The sequence below is a fragment of the Chaetodon trifascialis genome, chromosome 7 (genome assembly GCF_039877785.1).
Source record: "Chaetodon trifascialis isolate fChaTrf1 chromosome 7, fChaTrf1.hap1, whole genome shotgun sequence".
NCBI lineage: Eukaryota > Metazoa > Chordata > Actinopteri > Chaetodontiformes > Chaetodontidae > Chaetodon > Chaetodon trifascialis.
In genome coordinates this window covers 26,375,735-26,397,073 of record NC_092062.1, presented here as the reverse complement: position 1 = coordinate 26,397,073, position 21,339 = coordinate 26,375,735, and the positions used below count along the sequence as shown (strand labels likewise).

Here is a 21,339-nt window from a genome sequence, read left to right as displayed (position 1 = left end):
TTTAAATATAATTTACAGCCTAATCCCATTTCTAACCCTGAACTTGAAACCTGATGTTCAGATGATGATAATACTAATTCCAGTATTTCCATTTTATGATATTTTCCTGTTTAACTACATTTGAGATGAACAGAGTGCTCTCTACTCTTGTTTGACAGCTATACAATAATCAGTGGTTACTTTGCAAACAGCCTTTAATGCACAAAAAAAATCCAGTAATATAGTATACTGCATATTAATGTAACACCCTCAGGGGCATAATAAGTACTTGTACTTACCTGTACATGACTGTCAAAACGCACAACCATCAGGTTGACCGTGTGCATTATAGACAGGGATTTGAAATATTTTGATAAAAAATGTTTGTCTCACTCTCACACAAAGTGGAAAACGGCCAGAGACACCACAAAGACACGATGCATGAATGAATACTGACATCATGTCCACACATCATGGCTCGTGTCATTCTGATTTCCAGCCTTTTCTGCAAAGCCCTCTCACGTGACCTCTCATCACCTGCACGAGCTGTGAGAAGTTCAACCCAAGTGTGATGTTCGCTTTCCTTTCACTTGAGCTGTTCTCAGAGTCCTGGGGAAATACAGCTCTGCAGCACTTCAACACCAAAAACAAACTTTGGCGACATTTTGAGAGATTTCCATGCAAATCATCTCACGCGCATCAGTCAGAACAGACCGACTGGCCTTGAACATCTCTCAGGCTGACTGGCTGATCGCAGTGCAGTTGTAGTCCTTGTATTTGCTCTCCACCTAGTGGTAACAGTTGGAAAATGGCACTTTAACACTTTTTAATCTGCCAGGGGCCATTTTGAACCGCACGGCGGTGTTACCACACGGTTGACTGGTGTGAGTAATGTGCAAGACACGGGCTAAATAAACACGAAAAGACGCAAACACGGAGAAATAAACAAATAACACCTTGAATTGGATGCATGCGCCTGCAGCCAAAACGCGTCAGTCTCCCAAATCAACTTAACTGTGAGTATAATCTACTGCACATGACGCTTAATTAAGATTTGCTGGAATTTAATACTGTGTGCGCGAAGCAGCTTTGGCCGGATGTTTGTTTTGTTTTGAAGCCATAAATGAATTTTCTGTCATTTGCACAGTCAACACTGGTTTGTGAGAGGAGTTCAGAGGAAAAGACACAGCCCGCATTGTTTGTGCCAAACATCTCACATGTATGACTCGAGTTTGGTGCAATCAGAGCCGGATTTGTTTCGTGCGAACAATATTTCGCATCACGCATGAACTCGCATCCCGGATATGTCCTGTGTCCTCTGGATGTCACATCTGTCCTGCAGATGTGCTGTTTGTCCACTTTGGAGTTCACTTCCAGTATTCTCATTGACGAGCAGCCACGCTGCAGAGGTTCTTCCAAACGGAGTAAACTGCTGAAAGAAAAACGCTTTTATTTTTAAGAAAGAATTTAAAAAATAAATAAAATCCACGTGGTGCACATTACTGGCCTCTTTACACCTGTAAGTCTGCAGTGATGCTGGCTTATTTTTGAGAAGAGATGGACCAATCACCACGTTGTTCTTCTCTCAAAGAAAGCGAACACATCAGCCAAATAACCCCGTTAATAAGACACAGGCAGATAATCAGCATTGATGAGTCGAAGTGTTCGCTCGGCCGTCTCAGCCTGAAAACTTTTCTCCACGGGCTTCCTCAACTTGGCCGGTCCCCCTTGTTTGAGACCAATTAATGAGGCGGCTAAACTCATTAATTGGCCACTTAATTGGCCTCTGTCGCTGCGCGCGCTGCTTCCGCTGGCTCTTAGCGCACCGCCACCCCTCCCTCCCTCCCGCTGCCAGACATCACAATCCCACCTTGTCACAACGATTTAGGGTCAGTCCCTCAGACGGGAAGGTGCTCTCGCCGCGGACCCCCCCGCCACCTCTGGATCCCCCTCTATCAGTATCTCCCTCCCACTCTATCTCGGTGTTTTATGTCTGCGTCACAACAAGTCGGTCGAGAGCGAGAGGCAGGGATGATGGCGTCTCTGGCGGCTTGATTCCGGTGCTGCTCTGACAAACCCGCCTTAATAGCATCAATAGGTGGCGGCGGAGAAGGAGGGGGGCATAGGAGAGCAAAAGCGACGGGGGACATGACGAAACGGCACAACGGAGGACGGACAAACTAGGCTGAGAGACGGACGGACAGTTTAGTCGCCTTTCCCCCCCCCTCTTCCTCCTCCTCCTCCTCCTCCTCCCCCCTTCCTCCTCGCTGACGGCTTGACTGACACACACAGGCGCTTGGCACAGACAGGACATACATGCACATCATCCACTTTTTGCAAACACGCAGGCTGCGCATCCGAGCGGGCAGTAATTGGGCAGCGGAGATCCACGGCAGATGAGGGCATTTCATGTGCAGCCTGCCCAGGAATCACTGTGACCCCGACGGAAAGGAGTTCGACTTGACAGGTACCCTTCACCGGCCACCCTCACTGTCCAATTTTGCCTGATTTCCTCCTGATTCACAAAAGGCTCCGTGCGCTGTTATGTATCCTGCGTCTGTCTTCACTTGAGTGCATGCACTGGAACAAATGCTCAGCGTGCAGAGATAATGCCTGCACAGTCGTTTCATGCATCTATTCAAGTTTTTAAGATGTTGGGAGAAGAAGAAGAAGAAAACGGCAAAGTGCCAGGCAGATGCTTCAAGTAGCTGCACACTGATGTTTTGCTCATTCAATCAAACTGTATTGCAGCAGTCATCATGCAGTGTTTTGTGTGTGTGTGTGTGTGTGTGTGTGTGCGTGCGTGTGTGTTTCATGTGTGCAGTAATCATTTGTCTTGCTCTCTGGTTGTGTACTCACTCTCATCTTTCACTGTGGTGGATACAGGCTGTCGCTATGCTCTGGTCTAAAAGGAGGAGGGTTTTGGGGGGGTTGGGATTTTAACCCCTTTGCACCGAAGCCCGCCTGTCTGAGAGCCAGCTGAAACGCCGGGGCCATAAACCCCTCTGTCAGCAATGGCAGCAAAGTATTCAGCGAATAAATCGGATTTCCATTTCACATGAGCCCTGCTCCCTCTTCTCTCTCCCCTCTCTGTCTCTCTCTCCTCAGGATGGGGGGAGTAAGCGAGGGAGATGATGTGTTGGCTCGATGGAGTGATGGACTACTGTACCTCGGCAATGTGAAAAGAGTAAGTGCATGTGTGTGCGCCCGCGTGTGTGTGTGTGCGTGTGCTTGGATTTGAAAAGACTTCCATTTAGTTTTGTCAATCATTCTGCTCACCTGCTATCTCCCTCTCAGGTAGATGGAGTCAAGCAATGTTGTCTGGTGAGATTTGAGGACAACTCGGAGTTCTGGGTTTTGAGGAAGGACATCCACTCCTGTAAGAGCAACTCTTTTTTTTTTTTGCTCCCCCTCTCTGCTGTGATAGATGAGTAAACAGCTTCCTGTTGGGAGCGCTTTGTGTTTCTGAGGTTAAAAAAATGCTCCTAGTTTGAGTTCATTGAATGCACGCGAGCTCAGCCGAGCTCAAACTAAAAGGTGTTTGTTTCCACTCCAAAACTTTGCCCGAGGAGTCGAAGGAACACTTCCCTGATTCTTTCCCCTCGTGAGCTTAAAACTTTTCTCCTTTTTTTTTTGTACCTTTTTGTCTCTGGATCTCTGAATTGTCGTCCAGGAAAAGTGCAGGGAAGAAATTACAGGCACGTTCAAGGTTATGATGCCGAGTGAGTGTTCTGATCGGGGCCACGTTGAGATGTAATTGGTGTATTACGGTCTATTTATGAATTTATCAGACTAATGACTCCTCAGGGAAATGGCGCCCCCGCTCCTGCTAACATCAAGCGAAGGGGGAAGTTGGACGCTTGTTAGGACCAGGCTGAATATCTGCCCGTCAAATGAAGTGAAATCTAAAAGGGTGCAGGAGACACTGAAATCAATGAGGTGGCAAGGATGTGAATCAATATACATAAATTAATGCTGTTGACTGCTCTCTCTCTGTCTTCCTCTTTCACATTTACTTCCTCCCCTCCCCTGCCTCTCTCTGTCTTTCTCCGTTTGCTTCAGTCGCTGCTGGAGTGGAAGAAGTTTGCTGTATTTGCGACGCTCCACCTCTTAAAGAACCCCTCATAAATTGTCTTAAATGTCGCCACGGTAAGAAAGCACGCCTGATCATACGCCGTCAAGCGGCGTTTCTCCACCAGTTCTCCCGCTGACCTTGACGATTTGACTCCGTATGTAAATAACAGTGTTGCTCTTTAGAAGAAAACACAGAAAACCATATATCATAAATGATAGATATGAGTTGTTGCACCTGCGTCTTGACTAGAATGAAAATGAGAGACCTGTAGACAGGAAATGTCATTCACAGGCTTACATGCCAAAAGACGTCTTTACTTAGGCTAATTTAAAGATCGCCTCTGGACATATTTTAAGAAAATGCTCTGCATTGAATAATAATTTGTGTTTGATTTTCCCACAAAAAAAGTTTAATTGAATTCTTCTTCTTCTCCCTCCTTGACAAATCCATCTTTGACTATGCAAATACTTCTACATCTCACAAGTTTTAGCTATAAGATGCCTCCCTCCTCTCTGTAAAGTCCACTCTCATTGTCTGTGCTCCGGCCACCAGACGTGTTAATCACGCTGTAACGTGCGCACCTTAAAACTCAGATTTCAAGTGAGCACAGAGATGGATGCGAAAACAACCTTCTGGTGTCGGACTCTGCACGTACAGCATTAAACTTTAAAAGTCTTATGATGAAATAAAATACACTGAAGTGCAAGTGAGAGGAAGTTTCACAAACAGCAGGATGCACGAGCAGGAAAGAGAAATTTTACCGGCACGTCTTCTTCACGGCTCAGTCGGACAAACGGGCTCGTGGAGTGTTTGAGGAAAAAGCAGACAAACACACTTCTTTCACCCTGGATGCAAATAGTGTAGTAAAATGTTTTGCATGCCGCTGAAACAAACCAGCAGAGCACTAAACATGGAGCTGCTCTGCCATTATTGTCACTCCGCCTGTCTGTCTTGTAAACACGAATTAAACGCTCTGCCTGCTCCTCCCATTACAGGTTATCATCCAGAGTGCCACACGCCAACCATCGAACCGGAAGCTGACAGCGATTCGTGGATATGTCGGCAATGTGTCTTTGCAGTCTCAACCAAGGTCAGGCTGCTAATCTCTCCGTCTCACACTCCGGGGGAAAAAACATTCAGTGTGTAATATGGGCGAAATCCAGGCAAATATATCAGGCTGCGCTGCCACTATACTGTTGTGTGCTGCAGAAAATGGGTTTATTCGAGGCAAAAGCGCGTTAATTCCCACAGTATTGAGTTCAATATTAGATGTTCTACATTGTGTCCGAGAAATCATGAAGAATCAATAGTTATGAAGCTGAAAAATTACGCTGAAGTTGAGAGAAGTACATTTAAAGTCAATCAATCACATGTGCTCCAGTTCTGTAGATATGAGATGAGAAAGCACCCGGTTAATTGTCAATCGGTCAATGTCCGTATCTCATTGTCCAGACTTCCGCTGCTTCGGACACTATCTCTCACAGCTGACCTACAATAAAATGAGACGAATTGCTTTCCCTCCATCGAATGCGATCTGTCTCCCTCGCTGTTCTGACATGACAGTGATTTGAGGGGTCACCGACCAATCAGTTCTGTCCTAAAATTGTGTTTTCAGAGAGGCGGGGCCCTCAAACGGGGACGCTTCGCCCGGCTCATGCAGTTTATGAAGCTCCGGCTCCCCTACCAGCTGTCGTCTTTAGACTGGGACCCGCAGCATCTGACCAATCAGCAGCAGTGTTACTGCTACTGTGCCGGACCTGGAGAGTGAGTGACACTGCAGAGGCCAGTTTAAGTTTGAATGTACAGTTCATGTGTGCTCTGCAGCGTTAGGCATCTCATGCAAGTCAGAGCCAGCGTGTGGATTATTTCCAGACTGCATGCAGCGAATCAGACGTGTGTCAAACAGTCTCAGCAGACTTTCTTTGAATGATTTAAGTTATTAAATGGGGAAAAAAGGACATTTTAGGATCTTTTTAGCACATTTACTGCGTTTGTCATACTTTGCTGCTTTGCTTATGTTGCTAACCCCACCCACCTGGCACATAGAGCAGTATAAAACAAACTCCCAGCTGTCATACAAGTAGTGGGACCCTGTGGGAGTTTATGCCTGAAGACTCATTTCAGCTTAGAAAGCCTTCAGTCTTCTCTCAATTATGCATAAAACAACAGACTTGACACATTCATTCACGTGTTTAAAGTCTCTTGATGTGTTCATGTTGGTCTGCAGGTGGAACCTGAAGATGCTGCAGTGTGGAGGCTGTGGTCAGTGGTTCCACGAGGCCTGCACTCAGTGTCTAACCAAGCCATTGCTGTATGGAGACAGGTGCGTTACTGAGCTTCACTGCAAAAAGCTCGGGATTCTTTATATTCAGAGTTAGAATTCTGTCTTTATGATAAATACAAAGGAATTTGTTTGATTGCATGGCCATGTGTGCACCACAGCTGAAGCAGATTTCAGTGTTTAAGAGTAAAAATACACAGATCCTGAAGGTGATATATTGACTGATATCAGCTTTTTTTACATTTACCATTTTTAGCACTGATCTCTCACACTTTTGTTTAAAAAATGTAACACGGATAGTTGAACCAGTGCAGTAAACTACAAAAAATGATGTTAACAGTAAATCACATAAATAAATATAAGAGAAATATGTAGAAATATAAGAAAAAGACATAAAATCTAACCTGTAAAACTGCTTTTACTGCACTTTTCATTTGTCAGCATATATGCAGATGCTGATGTATTTGTGCTAAGTCACTATTAGCCAGTCATATTATGTTGATATAGCAGTCAGGGTCTAATAGTTGGGTTGTGGGACATGTGACGTCTCCATTGACCTGGTTTACATTGATTAGTTTGTTTTTATTGCTCTACCTCTCACCACATGTTTACTTTGTTAGGTACAATGTTCAGCTCAGTTAGAGCAGAAACCTACCAGTGCTAACTGTTATATGTACTCTGATTACAAACGTACAAGGGATACAACTACCAAATAATCTGTCACCAAGTTATTTGATGAAGTATTATTATCGTTTAGGCTGTAAAATGTAATGCTATAGAAAAAACAGCGTCTTCACATTGTTGGTTTTGTCCAGCCAACATTCGTAAGATATTCAGTTTACTGTCATGTAAACCAGAAAAAAGCAGCTCAGTTAAGAAGCTGCAGCCCGTGAATGTTTTCTGTTTTGACTTGATGAAAAACAAACTATTAATCGATTATCAAAATTGCCAGTTTACCGAGAGATTAATCAACCCAGCGGCAGATTTCAGTCTGATGAAGATAATCAAATGAAGACGTCTACATGACAGCCTCACTTGTCAGAGAATTACCTTAATTAGCTTAAGACTAAATCATCAGAGCGCATATTAATGTATTCACTGATTTGTGTTACAAGGACAAGAGCTCCTCGCGCTCTCAGAGCAAAGGGACAGTGACAGACAGCAGAGCAGACGTACGTATCACCTCTCTGGTATGATGTAGGGAGGATACGCAAGCTGCTGATCGCGGTGCAGTTTCGTAGGCTGCATCTCATGCGTGTAATAAAATGTATTCATCCATTAAGTTATTATTGTCATTAACCATCTGTGTTAGCCGACTGAGTTCTACACCCACCCTGACACGGTGTTATTGCCGAACCTGTCTGAGGGTGGAAGAAAAGGAGGGATTAGATTTAGATTGACAGTCGGGGAGAGTGAGGCCGGATTGGTACAACATCTGCTGAGCAGGTGATGGAGGAAGAGTGAAGACTGAGTTCACAGTTGGAATAGTAAGCATGTGCTACCGTCGTACTGTGTCTGCTCTTCATCTTTCCCTGTGACCTTCAGAAAACATATGCATATAGAAGGACAGATGCACATAATGTTGCTGTGGTATGAGCTGAGTTTCAGGGTCACCCAAAGCAGAATGCTACAGCGAAACAGATACACCTGTCTCTTTATTTCCAGTTCTGGTTGATTTATATGATAAAATGTCTGGAGAAGAGACCATGCAAGGAAAGTCAAGGGGAAGAAATCAGTGTGTGTGATTAACTCGGGCTAAATGATAAGAAGTGAGCAAGGTGGAGAATATGCTCATTTGAACAAAAACAGAGTTAATATGCTTTAGAAGAAGACTCACAGATTGTGCAAGTGAGGATAAAAACAAAGGACTGTATTTGACAGACAAAAGACAAACAAATTCATCAAGGAGAAAATTTTCTTTTTTTTTTAGGATGAATGATATTTCACACAAGTCACATGAAGACATGACGCCTGCCTGATTTTTTCCCCCATCTGTCTTTTCAGGTTTTATCAGTTCCAGTGTTCAGTGTGTACAAAGGGACCAGAGACCATCCAAAGACTACCCATGACCTGGTGATGTTAACAGTAAAACCTTGTTTGCAGCGAAAAAAAATCACTATAATTTTACACAGTGGTTATTTGAGAAAACATCAGGAGTAAACGCTGGTTTCTTCTTTAATCGCATTGAAAGGAATAGGTCATTTTTCTGTGCATTCCAGGTTTGTGAGGAAACATAATGGTGTTAATGCTTCTTCACACAACAGCACAGACTGATAGAGCTGTGTGCAGTAAGAATGTGGTATATCAAACTAGCCTATGTTTTGATGTTTCTTCTATCTTATCTGTTTGTCACTGTTTAATTCTCACTGTTTTTTATTTAAAATGCAGGGTCGATTTGGCTCATTTAGTGCTGTACCATCTCTCGCTGTGCTGCAAGAGGAAATACTTTGATTTTGACCATGAAATCCTGTCCTTCACCAATGAGAATTGGGAGTCGTTGCTCCTAGGCGCGGTATTGATATTTCCTCGTTTAAGCACCATGATGAAATGATGTGAAATGCTGCCAGCCCTTTTGCATTTGAGACTTAAAGCCTATTAACCACCATTAAAGTTAAATTTAATGTTTAAAAAAAAAAAAAAAAGACTATGACCTCTACGTAAGCTTAAAGGGGAACTCCACTAAATCAAAGAGTTGTGACATTGCATGTTTTTGTGATCTAGGACAGAGGTTCCCAGCCTTTTTCTGCTGACGTTCCCCTGCGGCCTTATCATTCATTCAGTTTTGAAAAATTTAGCACTGTTAGCCTACTAAGGGTATTGCTACGATATTTTTTCAGACAGTTGATGTAGTTTGCATTTGAACAACTACCACTTGTAGTGGCAGACGCTGAACAATTCAACTATTTGTCCATTAGTTTTATCAATTACTTTAGGCTATTTTGCAGCCATTTACCTGATGATAGCTGTTTCAACAGTTTATCCTATACGTTTAGCTAACAATTAAACTTTTATCCATTTTTTGAGGTAACTAGTTTTTCTAATACATTGAGCTAACAATCCAACTCTGTATCCTATACATCAAGCTAACTCTTTCTACCAATTATTCAATATGTTTAGCTAACTAGAGTATTTCAAATGTTTGGCCACTACTTTCAGTGAACGATTTCAGCTGATCGTGCAACGCTTTTAGCTAGCTAACTATTTCGACTGTTAATATCCAATATTTCAGTCATTTATCCAATACTTTTAGCTAACTGAAGTATGTCTATTTGTATATATATAACTATTCCAACTGATAATCCATAACTTTTAGTTAACTATTTAAACTGGTTATCCAATACACTGAGCTAACGACTTTAAGCTAACTGTTTCAACTGTTTACCAAATACTTCAGTTTCAACTGTAAATGCAACACTTAAAGTTAATCAGCTATTTAAACAGCTTATCTGTTACTTTAACCTGAGTATTTCAATGATTTGTGAATTATTTTTAGCTGAGATTAACATTTTCATCTATTTAGCCATTCCTTTAACCAAACTATATATCTTCTCTACTCCCTTGCTAACTAGCTAGCTAGTTTTAATCCACTCAGTGGTAAAACAGACCAAGGTTGGTGGGAGGTGTTTGCGCTTGTTGTAGCTTGTAGCTTTACTTGTTATTGTGACAAATTTAATACAAATCTTTGGTGAATGTCAGATACTGTATATATATATACATATCTTTTTATATTAGCTGAGGTGCTGCATAATCTTTCCATGTACCCTGGCGGTTACTGAAGTACCCCCGAGGGACGAGTACCCCTGGTTAGGTATAACTGACACTCTGACCAGCATTTCTAAACATGAAGGAGTCTTGGCAAATCCTCAAACTAGAGTGCTAAGGCTCAACGTTGTGATACCATCTGTTTTAAAGTCTGAAGTTGCTCCCCAGAGAATAAACAGGAAGATAAAAGTAGAGGTGACACCAGGGGGAATTTTCTGAGCATTTCCTGTACATCTATCTGAGGTGTTGAGTTCTCCTTTAAGCTGTTTTTAACAGACATTTAAAATGTATTGTTTGTCCTGTCATCACATGACAGCACGGCTTTGCAGCCATGTCGCTGCAACAAGTAGTTTTCCATATTAAAACCATTGCTGTCAGCGACTGTAAAGGAAAATTATTGTATGCATTAAAGGCTTTCTGGCTGATGGCCGTCCACTGTGTAAACACAGCTTTGATTTTTCATTCCTGTCTGTCCTCTAGCTCTCTGACACGCCAAGGCAAGACCGCTGTCACAATCTCCTCAACGCTCTGAACTCCCACAAGGACAGGTAAGTCAGCGCATATGATGAGAAGAATAAACACCGGCCACACATGACTGGATTGATGAGTGGCCCTTCATGAATAGAGGGGTCTTCTTAGTGCTGCGTAGTTTGTAGCATCGGACATGCTGGCTGAAATGAGCGAGGTGAAATGTGTGGCTTTGAATAAAAAGAGCAAAATGGAACTGCCAATTAGACCAAATGAAATTTACCACTTCATGGTGCTTACTTCGTCTTGTCAGAAGAGAACACAAGGTGTTGTTATAAATCACAATAACCAGTCGAGAGGTCTAATTGCTTTCAGTGTTTTTCATTGAAATTTTCAAAAAGAAAAATCTTGCAGACACAAAACTGCACATTTCTCCAGGCAGTCTCCTCTAATTATGTATACTTAATTACACAGTCACTAGCTTTGAAATGTTCCTGAGTCTACTTTTGCATCAGGAGAATAAGTACATTTTGTACACAATGTTAAATTCATTATTAGCATCAAAGAGGACTAATGAAAACACACACACACACACTCACACACACACACACACACACACACACACACACACACACATAAGGTGATGATACATTTTGAGAACCAAAACCAGACTGTACAAGCTGCTGCTTTGATGTTGCCCCAGGTTTGTCTCCGGGAAGGAAATCAAGAAGAAGAAGTGTCTTTTTGGGCTCCAGGTTCGAGCCCCGCCTCCCCTGACGTCCGATTCGTCACCCCTCATCACCGACCCACCTACCAACATCACGCACCGGAGAAGGTCAGAGTAAGGACAGCGTCTCTTTTCAGCTCTTATCTCAGCGAGAGCTCTGGCACTCCCACAGGGCATATAGTCATTACGCATGAACAATTAACTTTAGGAATCAAAGGACTGCAATTTTCATATGCCAGCAAAAGTATCAGTGTCTTAATAATCTCCTAAAAGTGCATAAAAGCCCTCTGTGTGCTTACGTTTGTGCATCCGAAAGTGTGTGTGTGTGCATGTGTCCTGTCGTCTGCAGATTTTATAGTCATGCTTTCATTTTAAATACTGTTTAGCATTTAGGTGGTGCTTATTCACATGAATTGCGATGAAATAATTAGCAGTGGAGCAGTCGTAAAGGCAAATGTGATCGAGGATGGGAGCTTCTTTTTTCCCCCTTTCATAAAAAAAAATCATCTCTGAAATGCAAGTTTAAAGTTTATATGGAAACAGTGCATGCATTTTCAGTTTAACAGTTCCCTTTGCTCTAAATATCTACAAGCTGGAATCACTTTAGCCTTCACCCCTCTTTCTGACAGAAATGTAAGATGTTCAGTTTGTCTGCAGCGAAGTCTGTTTGCTTCTTCCCAAATGGACAGCGTTCAGACAGCCACGTCAGAGGCAAGACGTATTAGTTTATCCCTTTCCAGAGATCTAAATTTATACTTTCTCAACTTAACTGGCAAACCAGCAGTAAAGAATACAAGAGTCAAAGTCACACTGGCAACATAAAACATATATTCCTGCGCTCATAGATTGTTCATGATGTGATATTTAAAGTTTAAAGTTAAGGCAGGAGAGGCTTTTGCTCTGTTAGCAGCTGATGCTACAGATGGTGATGTTGGTCGTTGGTTGGTCCGTTTGTCATCTTCAGCAGCTCCAGGACTGAGTGAAATTTGGTCATTCAAGGCTCAGGGGCAAGTAACATCAAGAAGGAAGAGTATAGTTGATAAATCAAATTTAAGTTGACTACAGATGTTAGATAAAAGGTGACTGGTGTTAGCTTCCTGGAACAGTTAGCGAAGGGCAGGTGCACAGAAACATGCTGCACAGGTAACATCACCACCTGGACCAACACTGTCATCTATGACCCAGACTGAACCAAAATTAAGGATTTTCTTTAAATTAGCTGTGGATATTCATAGACTACAGAGGCTGAACATTTCCTGTTTTGGACAGTCCACGGCCTTTCCTCTAGCACCACCCCTGGTCAGATGATTGTCTTTGTATGCTAAATACTGGAAACTGGTTTTAAATGAATTCCCACGTGCACACAAGAAATAAATAGCAGATTCTAACACAATTAACTGAGAACATTATTGCTCTCCAGAGGCTCTCCATGTCAGACAACACCTTAATCTGTTACCTGTACGGTCTAATTATAGAAGAATGAAGATTGTGTTGCTCATTCCACTCGGCATTATCGAATTTTGGGTTGTAATGGACAGTTCGGCCTCTTTGGAGGTTTTTTGACCTCCAGTCTTGCTTTCATAAACAAAGCTGGAGACAAGCTGCAGGAGTCAAATCCAGTTTCAAGCAGAGGAAGAAGAGCATAGTGAATGAGGGGCATTGTGGGAGAACAAGGCATCTTCTTTTCATGCTTTTCAACCATCCTGCTGATGGTTTTTGCACTCATATATATTTAAAATTTGTCACTAATATAATACATCTAATTCATTCGTCTCACTGCTCTCATTTTACACCTCTCGGTAGGCTTTTATGCAGACACGCTAATAAAGCAAATATAGCACATTGACTGTAGGCTTGTCTATTAATTTATGTGTGTTTTTGTTCATTTCAGCCCGTTGTCACTTCCCTGCCAGAGGAGAGTGGGGGGAGCAGAGTCGCGTAAATCAAAGCGTCGCATCATGGAGACGCAGGTCAGTGCCTCTGTCTCCAACTCAGGGCGAGGAGGGAGGTCTGGGCCACAAAACCTCTCTGATTATTTTTTTTTCCTTTTTTATGCAGCCAGGTAAACAGCTCTCTGCGATCCAAATAACCTGTCAGTCAGACGCCGTGATGAAGGTTCATTTCGCAGTCTAGATCAGTCTGCGTGTCTTTTAACAGCCAGTGCAGCTCAGCGCCTTGTATTTTTCTCCTCCTTCTCGCTGTATGTTTAATGCCTGCTGATGCTTTAGAGTCTACGCTTTGAGTAAAAGGTAGCGTGTGAGGGATGAAGTGTCGCGTGTTCGGCTCGGTTAAAATGTATAATTCAAATGCAAAATTGGCTGCACAAAAAGCCGCTCATGTATTTCATCAACATCTGCAGTTCAGCGCCGCATTTATCATGATCATCAAACCCAATTCCCAGCGGATCGCACTGAAACAGGCAACATCACATGTGGCAGTTACTATTTTTACACTGCATTCTTAACCGAGAATGCTCATTGTACTGTGTCCTCCTACACAATACTCAGATCTGGGTGTGTGCACATACAGTAATCCTGGAACAATACGCTCCACAGAGCACTCGTTTTCACTCTGGCACATCCAGGCCCCATTGTGCCCCTTTGATTGATGCTAATCTCCGGCCGTCTTGGAGGAGCAGGTTGGTTGTCGTGGGGAAAGTGAGATGGGAAGGAATGCTGATATGCATAGCCTGGGATCACTTCCAAGTGCACTTTGCAGTCGATTACAGTTTGGCCAGGTGGCGCTGGCACCTTGACAGTGCAGCATTGACAGAGCACATCCATTTAAAGGCACAGCCGTCGACTGAGGCCGCTGAATAATAATCTCCCGTCCTAATAGTAATGCTGGAGAGGGGAATGATAATGGGCCGAGTGTGGTGCCATATGTCACAGTCCAGCGATGAGACATGCAAAAACCTTTAGGTGGCATCCCCCCCGGATGATGTTTCCGGTGATTAATTGGTCTGGTGATGCTCTGATGTTTTTACTTTTCATGAGTCCTGAGCGTGTGTGTCAGGAGAGCTGCCTCACTGACCGGCCTGCTCCGTGGAGGTGCTGTGGAGGTGATACATCTGAGCGGGACATCCCACGGCTGTCTCTGATGAGCCTTGATGATGTGACTCACATCCATTTATGCTAGTAGTCTGGATTTCTACACATATCTGCCCTCAGGCAAAGCATGAAAATGGAATTCCAGCCCTCGTGTGTTTTTAGGAATGCAAAATATACACAAAATGTATATCAACTAAAACGTTTTCGCTCCGACTTTCAGAATGCAGACCTTTAAATAGACGCGTTAAACACAAAAATGAACGCTGCATGCGCAGAATTAACTTCATGCACGTCTCAGCACGGAGGTATCAGAGCTTGGTGGACTCCTGTGATCATGTTGGCATCCAGGCAAGCTGATCTGTGTGTGTCTCCTGTGCCCAGGCTTGTCCACCCCCAGTTGCTGCCAACCCCATTGAGCTACTGCCATGTTGCCATGGCTACATGGGAGGGGCCAGCCTTTACAACTCCAGGAAGTCGGAGGAGGAGCTCGGTTTGAGGTAAGGGGTGCTGTGCCAGTCGGGTTTGTGTATTGATAGATTATTGATGGGTATGAGAACAGTGAAGCAGTCGAGTCATCTGTCAAGTCATCAAGTACCACGTCGCTGCAGGAAGTGTGCTGAGAAGGAGGCGCCCAACGACCGACTGTTGGTTGAAAACTCCCTTCAAGCTTTAGTATTTCGTCCATGATAGAAATGCTGTCTAAATGCCGTGCCTGACTTTGACCTTTCTGCCACAACAGATAAACACAGACCATATTCTGTGCCACAATATGCAAAATATTTAAGGAAAAACATCGGGAGAGCTTGTTATGCTTGTGTTAATAGTTAATTGTGTAATGTGACAAAAAGCCACCTGGAGGCGAGGATGCTGCAGCGTCCCCAGCAACCCTGATGCCAAAAAAAACTTTGTAAAACCTGAATAAAATGCAGGCATGAGCCTTCCCAGGATGCCCCTTTCATACCTAGTCATGATACTATCACCTGATACCAATCAACCTGTTTACCTGTGGAACGTTCCAAACAGGTGTTGTTGGAGCGTTCCATCTTTCCCAGTCTTTAGTTGCTCCTGTCCCAACTTGTTTCGAAACATGCTGCCGCATCAGATTCAGAAGAAGCAGATATTTACAAAAACCAATGATCAAACATGTTGTCTTTGTGCTGATTTCAGTTGAGTATGTGTCAGAAAGGATTAGCAAATGATCCCGTTCTGTTTTATTTCGGTTCACGCGGCGTCCCAGCTGTCTGGACTGAGACTTCCACCCCAGCACAACGGAGGTGCAATTATTTCCTTGCTGGAAAATATTCAGACAAACAAAACTTTTTAAGCAAATATACTCAAACAAAACTCTGCATGGGCACCACAAGGCATAAGTTGGTAATGTGTTTTTTATGCTTTTAGGAGAATTTAACCTTTAAACGATCAGAGCCTTTTCCACTGTTTTGAAGCACAGCTGGTTGAAAATATTGTGCCTTGAAGTTGTAAAGCAGTCGCTGTCTTCAACCTTGGTGTGTCCCGTCCACAGCTCTCCACCCAAGCGGATGTATGCCTTGTACCACACCACGTACAACGGAAACACCGCGCTCTCCAGGAGCCTCCATCACTACAACAGGTCTCACTCATTTACCGTCCTCATTTTTAGTCGCTCCTGCTGGACTGACTTCCTCTGCTTGTTCACGATTCTGTTCCAGACACAAGTTTACAGACTACAAACAGAATTACGCACAGACGAATCAGAGGCTCCGCGGTTGTTTACGGCACCAACTGACCCTTCAGTTGAGTTTGAGCTTTTAAGGGCCCTTTTCACCGTTCACAGAATAAGCATTAAAGACATTTCGGCCATTAAACAGCTGATTTACTTTAGTTTTTATGTTTTCTTCCGCATTAGCTTAACTATCTTTGGTTGTAAAAATGGTCATTTTGGAGTAGCATTAAACTCACTAGAATATAAAGCAGAAGATTTGTGAGAACTAAATCACTTATCAGCATTATAGTCGTTGCTACGTCTTAGCATTCGTCACGCTGCTGCGTACAGTATACTGCGTGTGCCTGTTGATCAGCTCGAACCTCAGATGACTGTATGCAATCAAAACATGTTATCAGAGGATGATTTCTTGTCTTGTGATGGTTTTCAGATGTCAATCAAATGCTGATCAACTGTGAAATGCTGCTAATTAGCGTTCAGGAATATAACTCACCTTTCCAGCAGCTTTTGTGTAATTGGGATTCATTCATTCGCCTCTTGGGGGCGGTGTTAACACCACATTGAAGTCTCCATAGGCTGTATAGAACATGCATGTGGTCTCCGTGATGTCTCCCATAGGTTTCTGAGGAGCCATTGTGAAACTCTGTGACGTTGCCATCTTGGCAGCGCCAGACTCCACTAAAGTGGAGCTGAGGTGACCTGAATGAAGCTAACCTAGCATCTAGCTGTCACTTGAAGCAGCCACGGCCATGATTCTGCATTATTTTATGAGCACTAAATAAAAAATTACCATAGCACAGTTGTCACAAACAGCAGAATTAGCTATGAAGACAAAACCGGTATTCGCACCAGGCTGTAAGCATGTTTATTTCTTCTGTAACACTGGGCATTTTAATATGGGGGTCTGTGGGCATTGACTCACTTTTGGAGTGAGCCTCAAGTGGCCATTTGAGGAACTGCAGTTTTTGGCAGTTCGGCGTCCATAGGTGGTTGCTGCTTGGTTATCTCCTCATAAAGTTGATACAGGGAAGGTGTTAGCTTGTTTGCACGTCCACCAGACGTCACAAAATGAGCCTTCGCCTGTGGTCGCATTTGGGTGATAATTCTGCTTTCTACTTTCACTTTTAGTCGTGTGATCCATTTGTTTGTATAAAAGTATTAGTTAGAGTGTTAAGTCAGTTTTCCGTGTTGTATAAAGTTTCCTTTGTGTTGAACTTCAGTAAAAATGAAATGATGAATTCAGTGTGTTTCTTCATGAGCAAAGCCTGTTGGGATGAGGCAGTGAACCACGCCTGCTCATGACTCCTGTGCTTGGTCTCCGTCTCTTCTTCTAGTGTGGAGGACACCTGCAGAGTAACACCACCTTGCTTCTCATACCCCCTTAACTCCAATGGCAGCCATCACCACCACCACCTCCATCAGCACCATCACAACCACCAACACCAGCCGGGGCAGAAGCAGCTGGAGCCCGTCATCCTCCGCGACCTGCCCCCTTACCAGACCGGCATGGGCGGAGGAGGTGGCGCAGGTGGAGGAGGCGGAGGGGGAGGAGGCGGCGGCGGAGGAGGAGGGGGCGGCGTGGTCGTCGGAGGGGGGGACGGGACAGTGGCCAGGAGCTGGGGAGGAGGGGAGGCAGTGAGGATCTTGGCGAGACGCGTCACGCCGGACGGGAAGGTGCAGTACCTTGTGGAGTGGGAAAACGTGAGTTTGTACTGACACACGGAGCGAGAGACGCCATGACTGTTTGCCACAGGAATACTGTGTATGTAATACGTGGCAGCGTTCAAAGTACAAACAAAACAGAAAGAAAAAAAATCCCTACACGTTGCAAATCCAGGTTGCTCTCATAGTACCACCACTATCCGACATCATTATAGCTCACTACTCGTTAATAAATGTCCCTCTTTGCTAGTGTTTCTCTGATATTTGTACTGTTAACTTTGGAATATGCCTTTGCATTTATCATGTTTTACAGTGATGAGCGAAGATATTTAAACCTCCTGATGATTTGTAAGTGTTTGGGCCACATCGACAAGAACACGTCTTTAGTTGTACTCACATCTTGACATAAAGTACTGTGAATAATCGACGTTGTTGTACAAGAAATTAAGAACAATTACTGCTTTTTTCAATGAAAACGAAACTTTATTTTCCACAAATCAGACCATAAACTTCTACTGCTTGTTTATCTGGACAGCATGCTGCTAATTTAAAGGAACAGTTCAGCGTTTTTGGAAAAATTTGTGCTTTGTTTTGAAGATTGATACCTTTCTCATATCTGTATGATAAATATGAAGCCACAAGCTTTAGCATTGAGATTGGAAGCTAGCTCCGTCCAAAGCTTAAAAACAGCACCTCTGAAGCTCGTGAATCATCTGTGGTTGGTTTTGTGGTTATATGCTGGACAACAAATAGTCCAAGCCGTGTCCCCCTGTTTGCAGTCTTTATGCTAAGCTAGGCTAACAGTCTGCTGAACCCACCTTCATATTTAACAGACAGACGTGAAAGTGGTATCGACTGTCTTGCTAAATAAGCAAATTAGCGTATTTTCCCAAATATGGAAGCATTTCTTATATGAAATAAAGAAAAATTAGCTTGATATGAAGCACATTTGCGGACTGTTTTAAAAATCTGGCTTGTGGCTTGCAGCACAAAGATTTGGAGGCCAAAAGATGTAAAGTGGTCTAAATTGAATAATAGCTGTATTTTGCAATGAACTATAAATACTTAAATGCTGTTGAAACTATCTGTTGCTGTCAAAAATTGTTCACTTTTCAAACTAAATCAACCCAATTTATACTCTCGACGTCTAACCTGATTCAAATCAAATAAAGAGCGTGTTTGAAATGTACCTCACTCCCTTTTAAAGGTAATAAGATAACTTAGAAAAAAGTGGCTTTTCCCATCATTTGAGATGGACATCCGAGGGTCGATCCAGCGAAACAGCCGGTAGCCGACTCCACACTTCTCCCAGCCTTCACTTTTATAATTGCTCATCCATCAGCGGACGGTTTAACGTTCACGTGGAGTTCAGTGAGAAAATGAGGCCAGAAATTGACAGTGATGAACGATCCGTCGTCAGCGAGAGGCGTGATGACAGCTGGGTGGCGGCTGCTGGCTGCTCGTGAAGAAGCAGTAACCTTTCGTCGGCGAGGAAGCGACGGAGCAGCCGCCAGTCTCGCGCGACGTTTCTGGCCGCACAGATGGTAGTTTAACGCCGTGCTTAAGGGCACTCCGGCAGTAGTGGCTGAGTCTCCAGCCTTTCATCTGCTCAGACGGCAGCTTGTCTGACTTCATAAACAACAGATTCTCCGGAGGTTTTCATATTTTTGCTCATCGCAGTATGTTAATAAGATTGTATACATGTTATTACGAGGTTACTTATTTGTTCTGTTAGATTTTGTCATAATTTACATTTAGAGTACTGTATGTATTAGAAATAGGAGCCACGAGAGGGCTTTTGTTTTATAGATAGAATTATATATTCACAATATATTGCTATGAAAAAATAACTTTATTTTATTTTTTTGACGTGGTTGCATAGTGCCTATATGGGTTGTGTACCTGCCGGTTGGTCTGCTGACCTGAGCCGACCAATCAGACGTCAGATAGATGAGCGAGGCCGTATTGCCGCTAAATAAGAGGATGGCTCTTTATCAAGTTGACGGATACAACAACAAGGAGCAGTTCTCATGTTGAGTAGAGTTTTCCTGATCAGAACAGACCGTGATGTTAATGTACATTCCAAACAAACGACAAAAAAGACGTATGTGTTGCTGAAATGTCTGTTTGAAGTCACCAGGGTGGAGATTACTTTGAGAGGGGCGTGTTTCTTTTAGTTTTTGATGAGTGTCACATGCCATAAAGATCAGCGAAGGGTCCAGCCGCTCTGCTGCTGTTGTTCAGTTTCATGTCGTGGGGAGTTCAGCCCCCGCTTTCAAAGTAACAGTACAGGTAAAGGCGACACTGAGGCGCAACATGGCATTAAGGGTTCATAAGTCAAGGCCCGACGGATGGCATCCCTTCCTCTCAGACGCGTTTATAGACTCCAGTGAGGTGCTGAAGTTGGATCTTTGTGCAAACAGGTTACACAAATCTAGAATACTGTGGTGCAAGTTTCAGAGTTTATATTTTATACAGATGTTTATTTCAGCAATCTGTTGCGATAAAACTTACACAACATATACATTCATCAGTCCAGTCTTTGAGGAAAGGCTGCGTTACAGGTTTAGTTGGACAAAACAAAAGACAAATACAGCATTTATACTGTTCTAATCGAACCAATGCAGATTTTATTTAAGTACCGACCTCCCTCGAAGCATCTCCTGCACCTTTGCATCCATTTCAGGCCGGTGAAATGATGTTGCATTGCAATTCTCATCCTCCTCAGTGACTATTTGACTGTAGTTTATTAGGAAGGGGTGTGTTGAACCTTTCTAGGCGATGGTGATGAATGTATTTGTGTGTTTTCTATGGTATGTCTATACCCGTCAAGTGCTTGTTATAGGTTGTACTCTAGGTGGAACTCAAACAGACTCGTTTAAAACAGAATAGGAGGACATAAAGACATCAGCATCGAGGAACATCCTTTACTTTGGGAGAGGTAGTCTTCTTTTTCTGATTTGTAGTCAAGTCCAAGCTCAGTTTGTTGTATTTTTGGAGAAATTACGTTTGTACATGTATACTCTGCGTTGACACCTAATATGTAACATGAATAATAAAAAAAATTTCACCTCGTACACTTTGAGTTTTTTTATGTATCTGTATGTTGTTTCAGTGTCCGTCTCTCTTGACTATTTAAACATTTAAAATATGTTGTAATTCACCTTGTGTGGCAGCGCTGTCAAAGCAGCTGATGTTTGATGGAGTGCTGCAGCTTGAGCCTCGCACACACCAGGAATGGAGGAAATATTTGTAGTGTGAATACGATGACACGGAGGCAGGGTTCGTGTTCTCTGGGGGGGTCAGGCGAGGGCACAAACACGCAGTCGCTCAAATAATTTAAGTGAATGAAGCGAGACTAAATAAACAGCCTCAGCCGATGTGTTCAGAGGTCAAATAGAACAACGTCAGACATGAGCATGGAAGTTCATTCTTGACAAAATGATCTCCACTCAAGGTCCGCCTGCTAACTTTTTAACATTTTAAGATTTTAACCACTTCTCCTGGTCTTCATCGCCAACATGACTGACTCAGATGCTGCTCGTGTGACGAGACCTGAGCCAGTTTCATGTGCTGATGAAGTTCAGGGAAAAGCTAGTTTAGCTTTGCAGCATCCTTCTCTTCTAGTCTGAA

At 43.3% G+C, this 21,339-nt stretch overlaps 1 protein-coding gene across 2 annotated transcripts; it reads left to right on the top strand.

The window, feature by feature from the left end:
• Nucleotides 1–844: 844 nt before the first annotated feature.
• On the top strand, nucleotides 845–20,783 carry phf1 (PHD finger protein 1). 2 transcript variants are annotated; one of them, XM_070967467.1, is made up of 15 exons: nucleotides 845–995; nucleotides 3,088–3,166; nucleotides 3,277–3,358; nucleotides 4,042–4,128; nucleotides 5,050–5,144; nucleotides 5,670–5,818; nucleotides 6,282–6,377; nucleotides 8,340–8,408; nucleotides 8,724–8,847; nucleotides 10,578–10,645; nucleotides 11,269–11,400; nucleotides 13,184–13,262; nucleotides 14,724–14,839; nucleotides 15,865–15,951; nucleotides 17,379–20,783. In XM_070967467.1, the coding sequence occupies exons 2-15, from the start codon at nucleotides 3,089–3,091 to the stop codon at nucleotides 17,758–17,760; spliced, it is 1,644 nt and encodes a 547-aa protein (XP_070823568.1). In that variant the 5' UTR covers nucleotides 845–995; nucleotide 3,088; the 3' UTR covers nucleotides 17,761–20,783. The 2 variants fall into 2 exon arrangements, with proteins under 2 accessions (XP_070823568.1, XP_070823567.1); XM_070967466.1 differs by lacking the exon at nucleotides 845–995 and adding an exon at nucleotides 1,773–2,446.
• The last annotated feature ends 556 nt before the right edge of the window (nucleotides 20,784–21,339 follow it).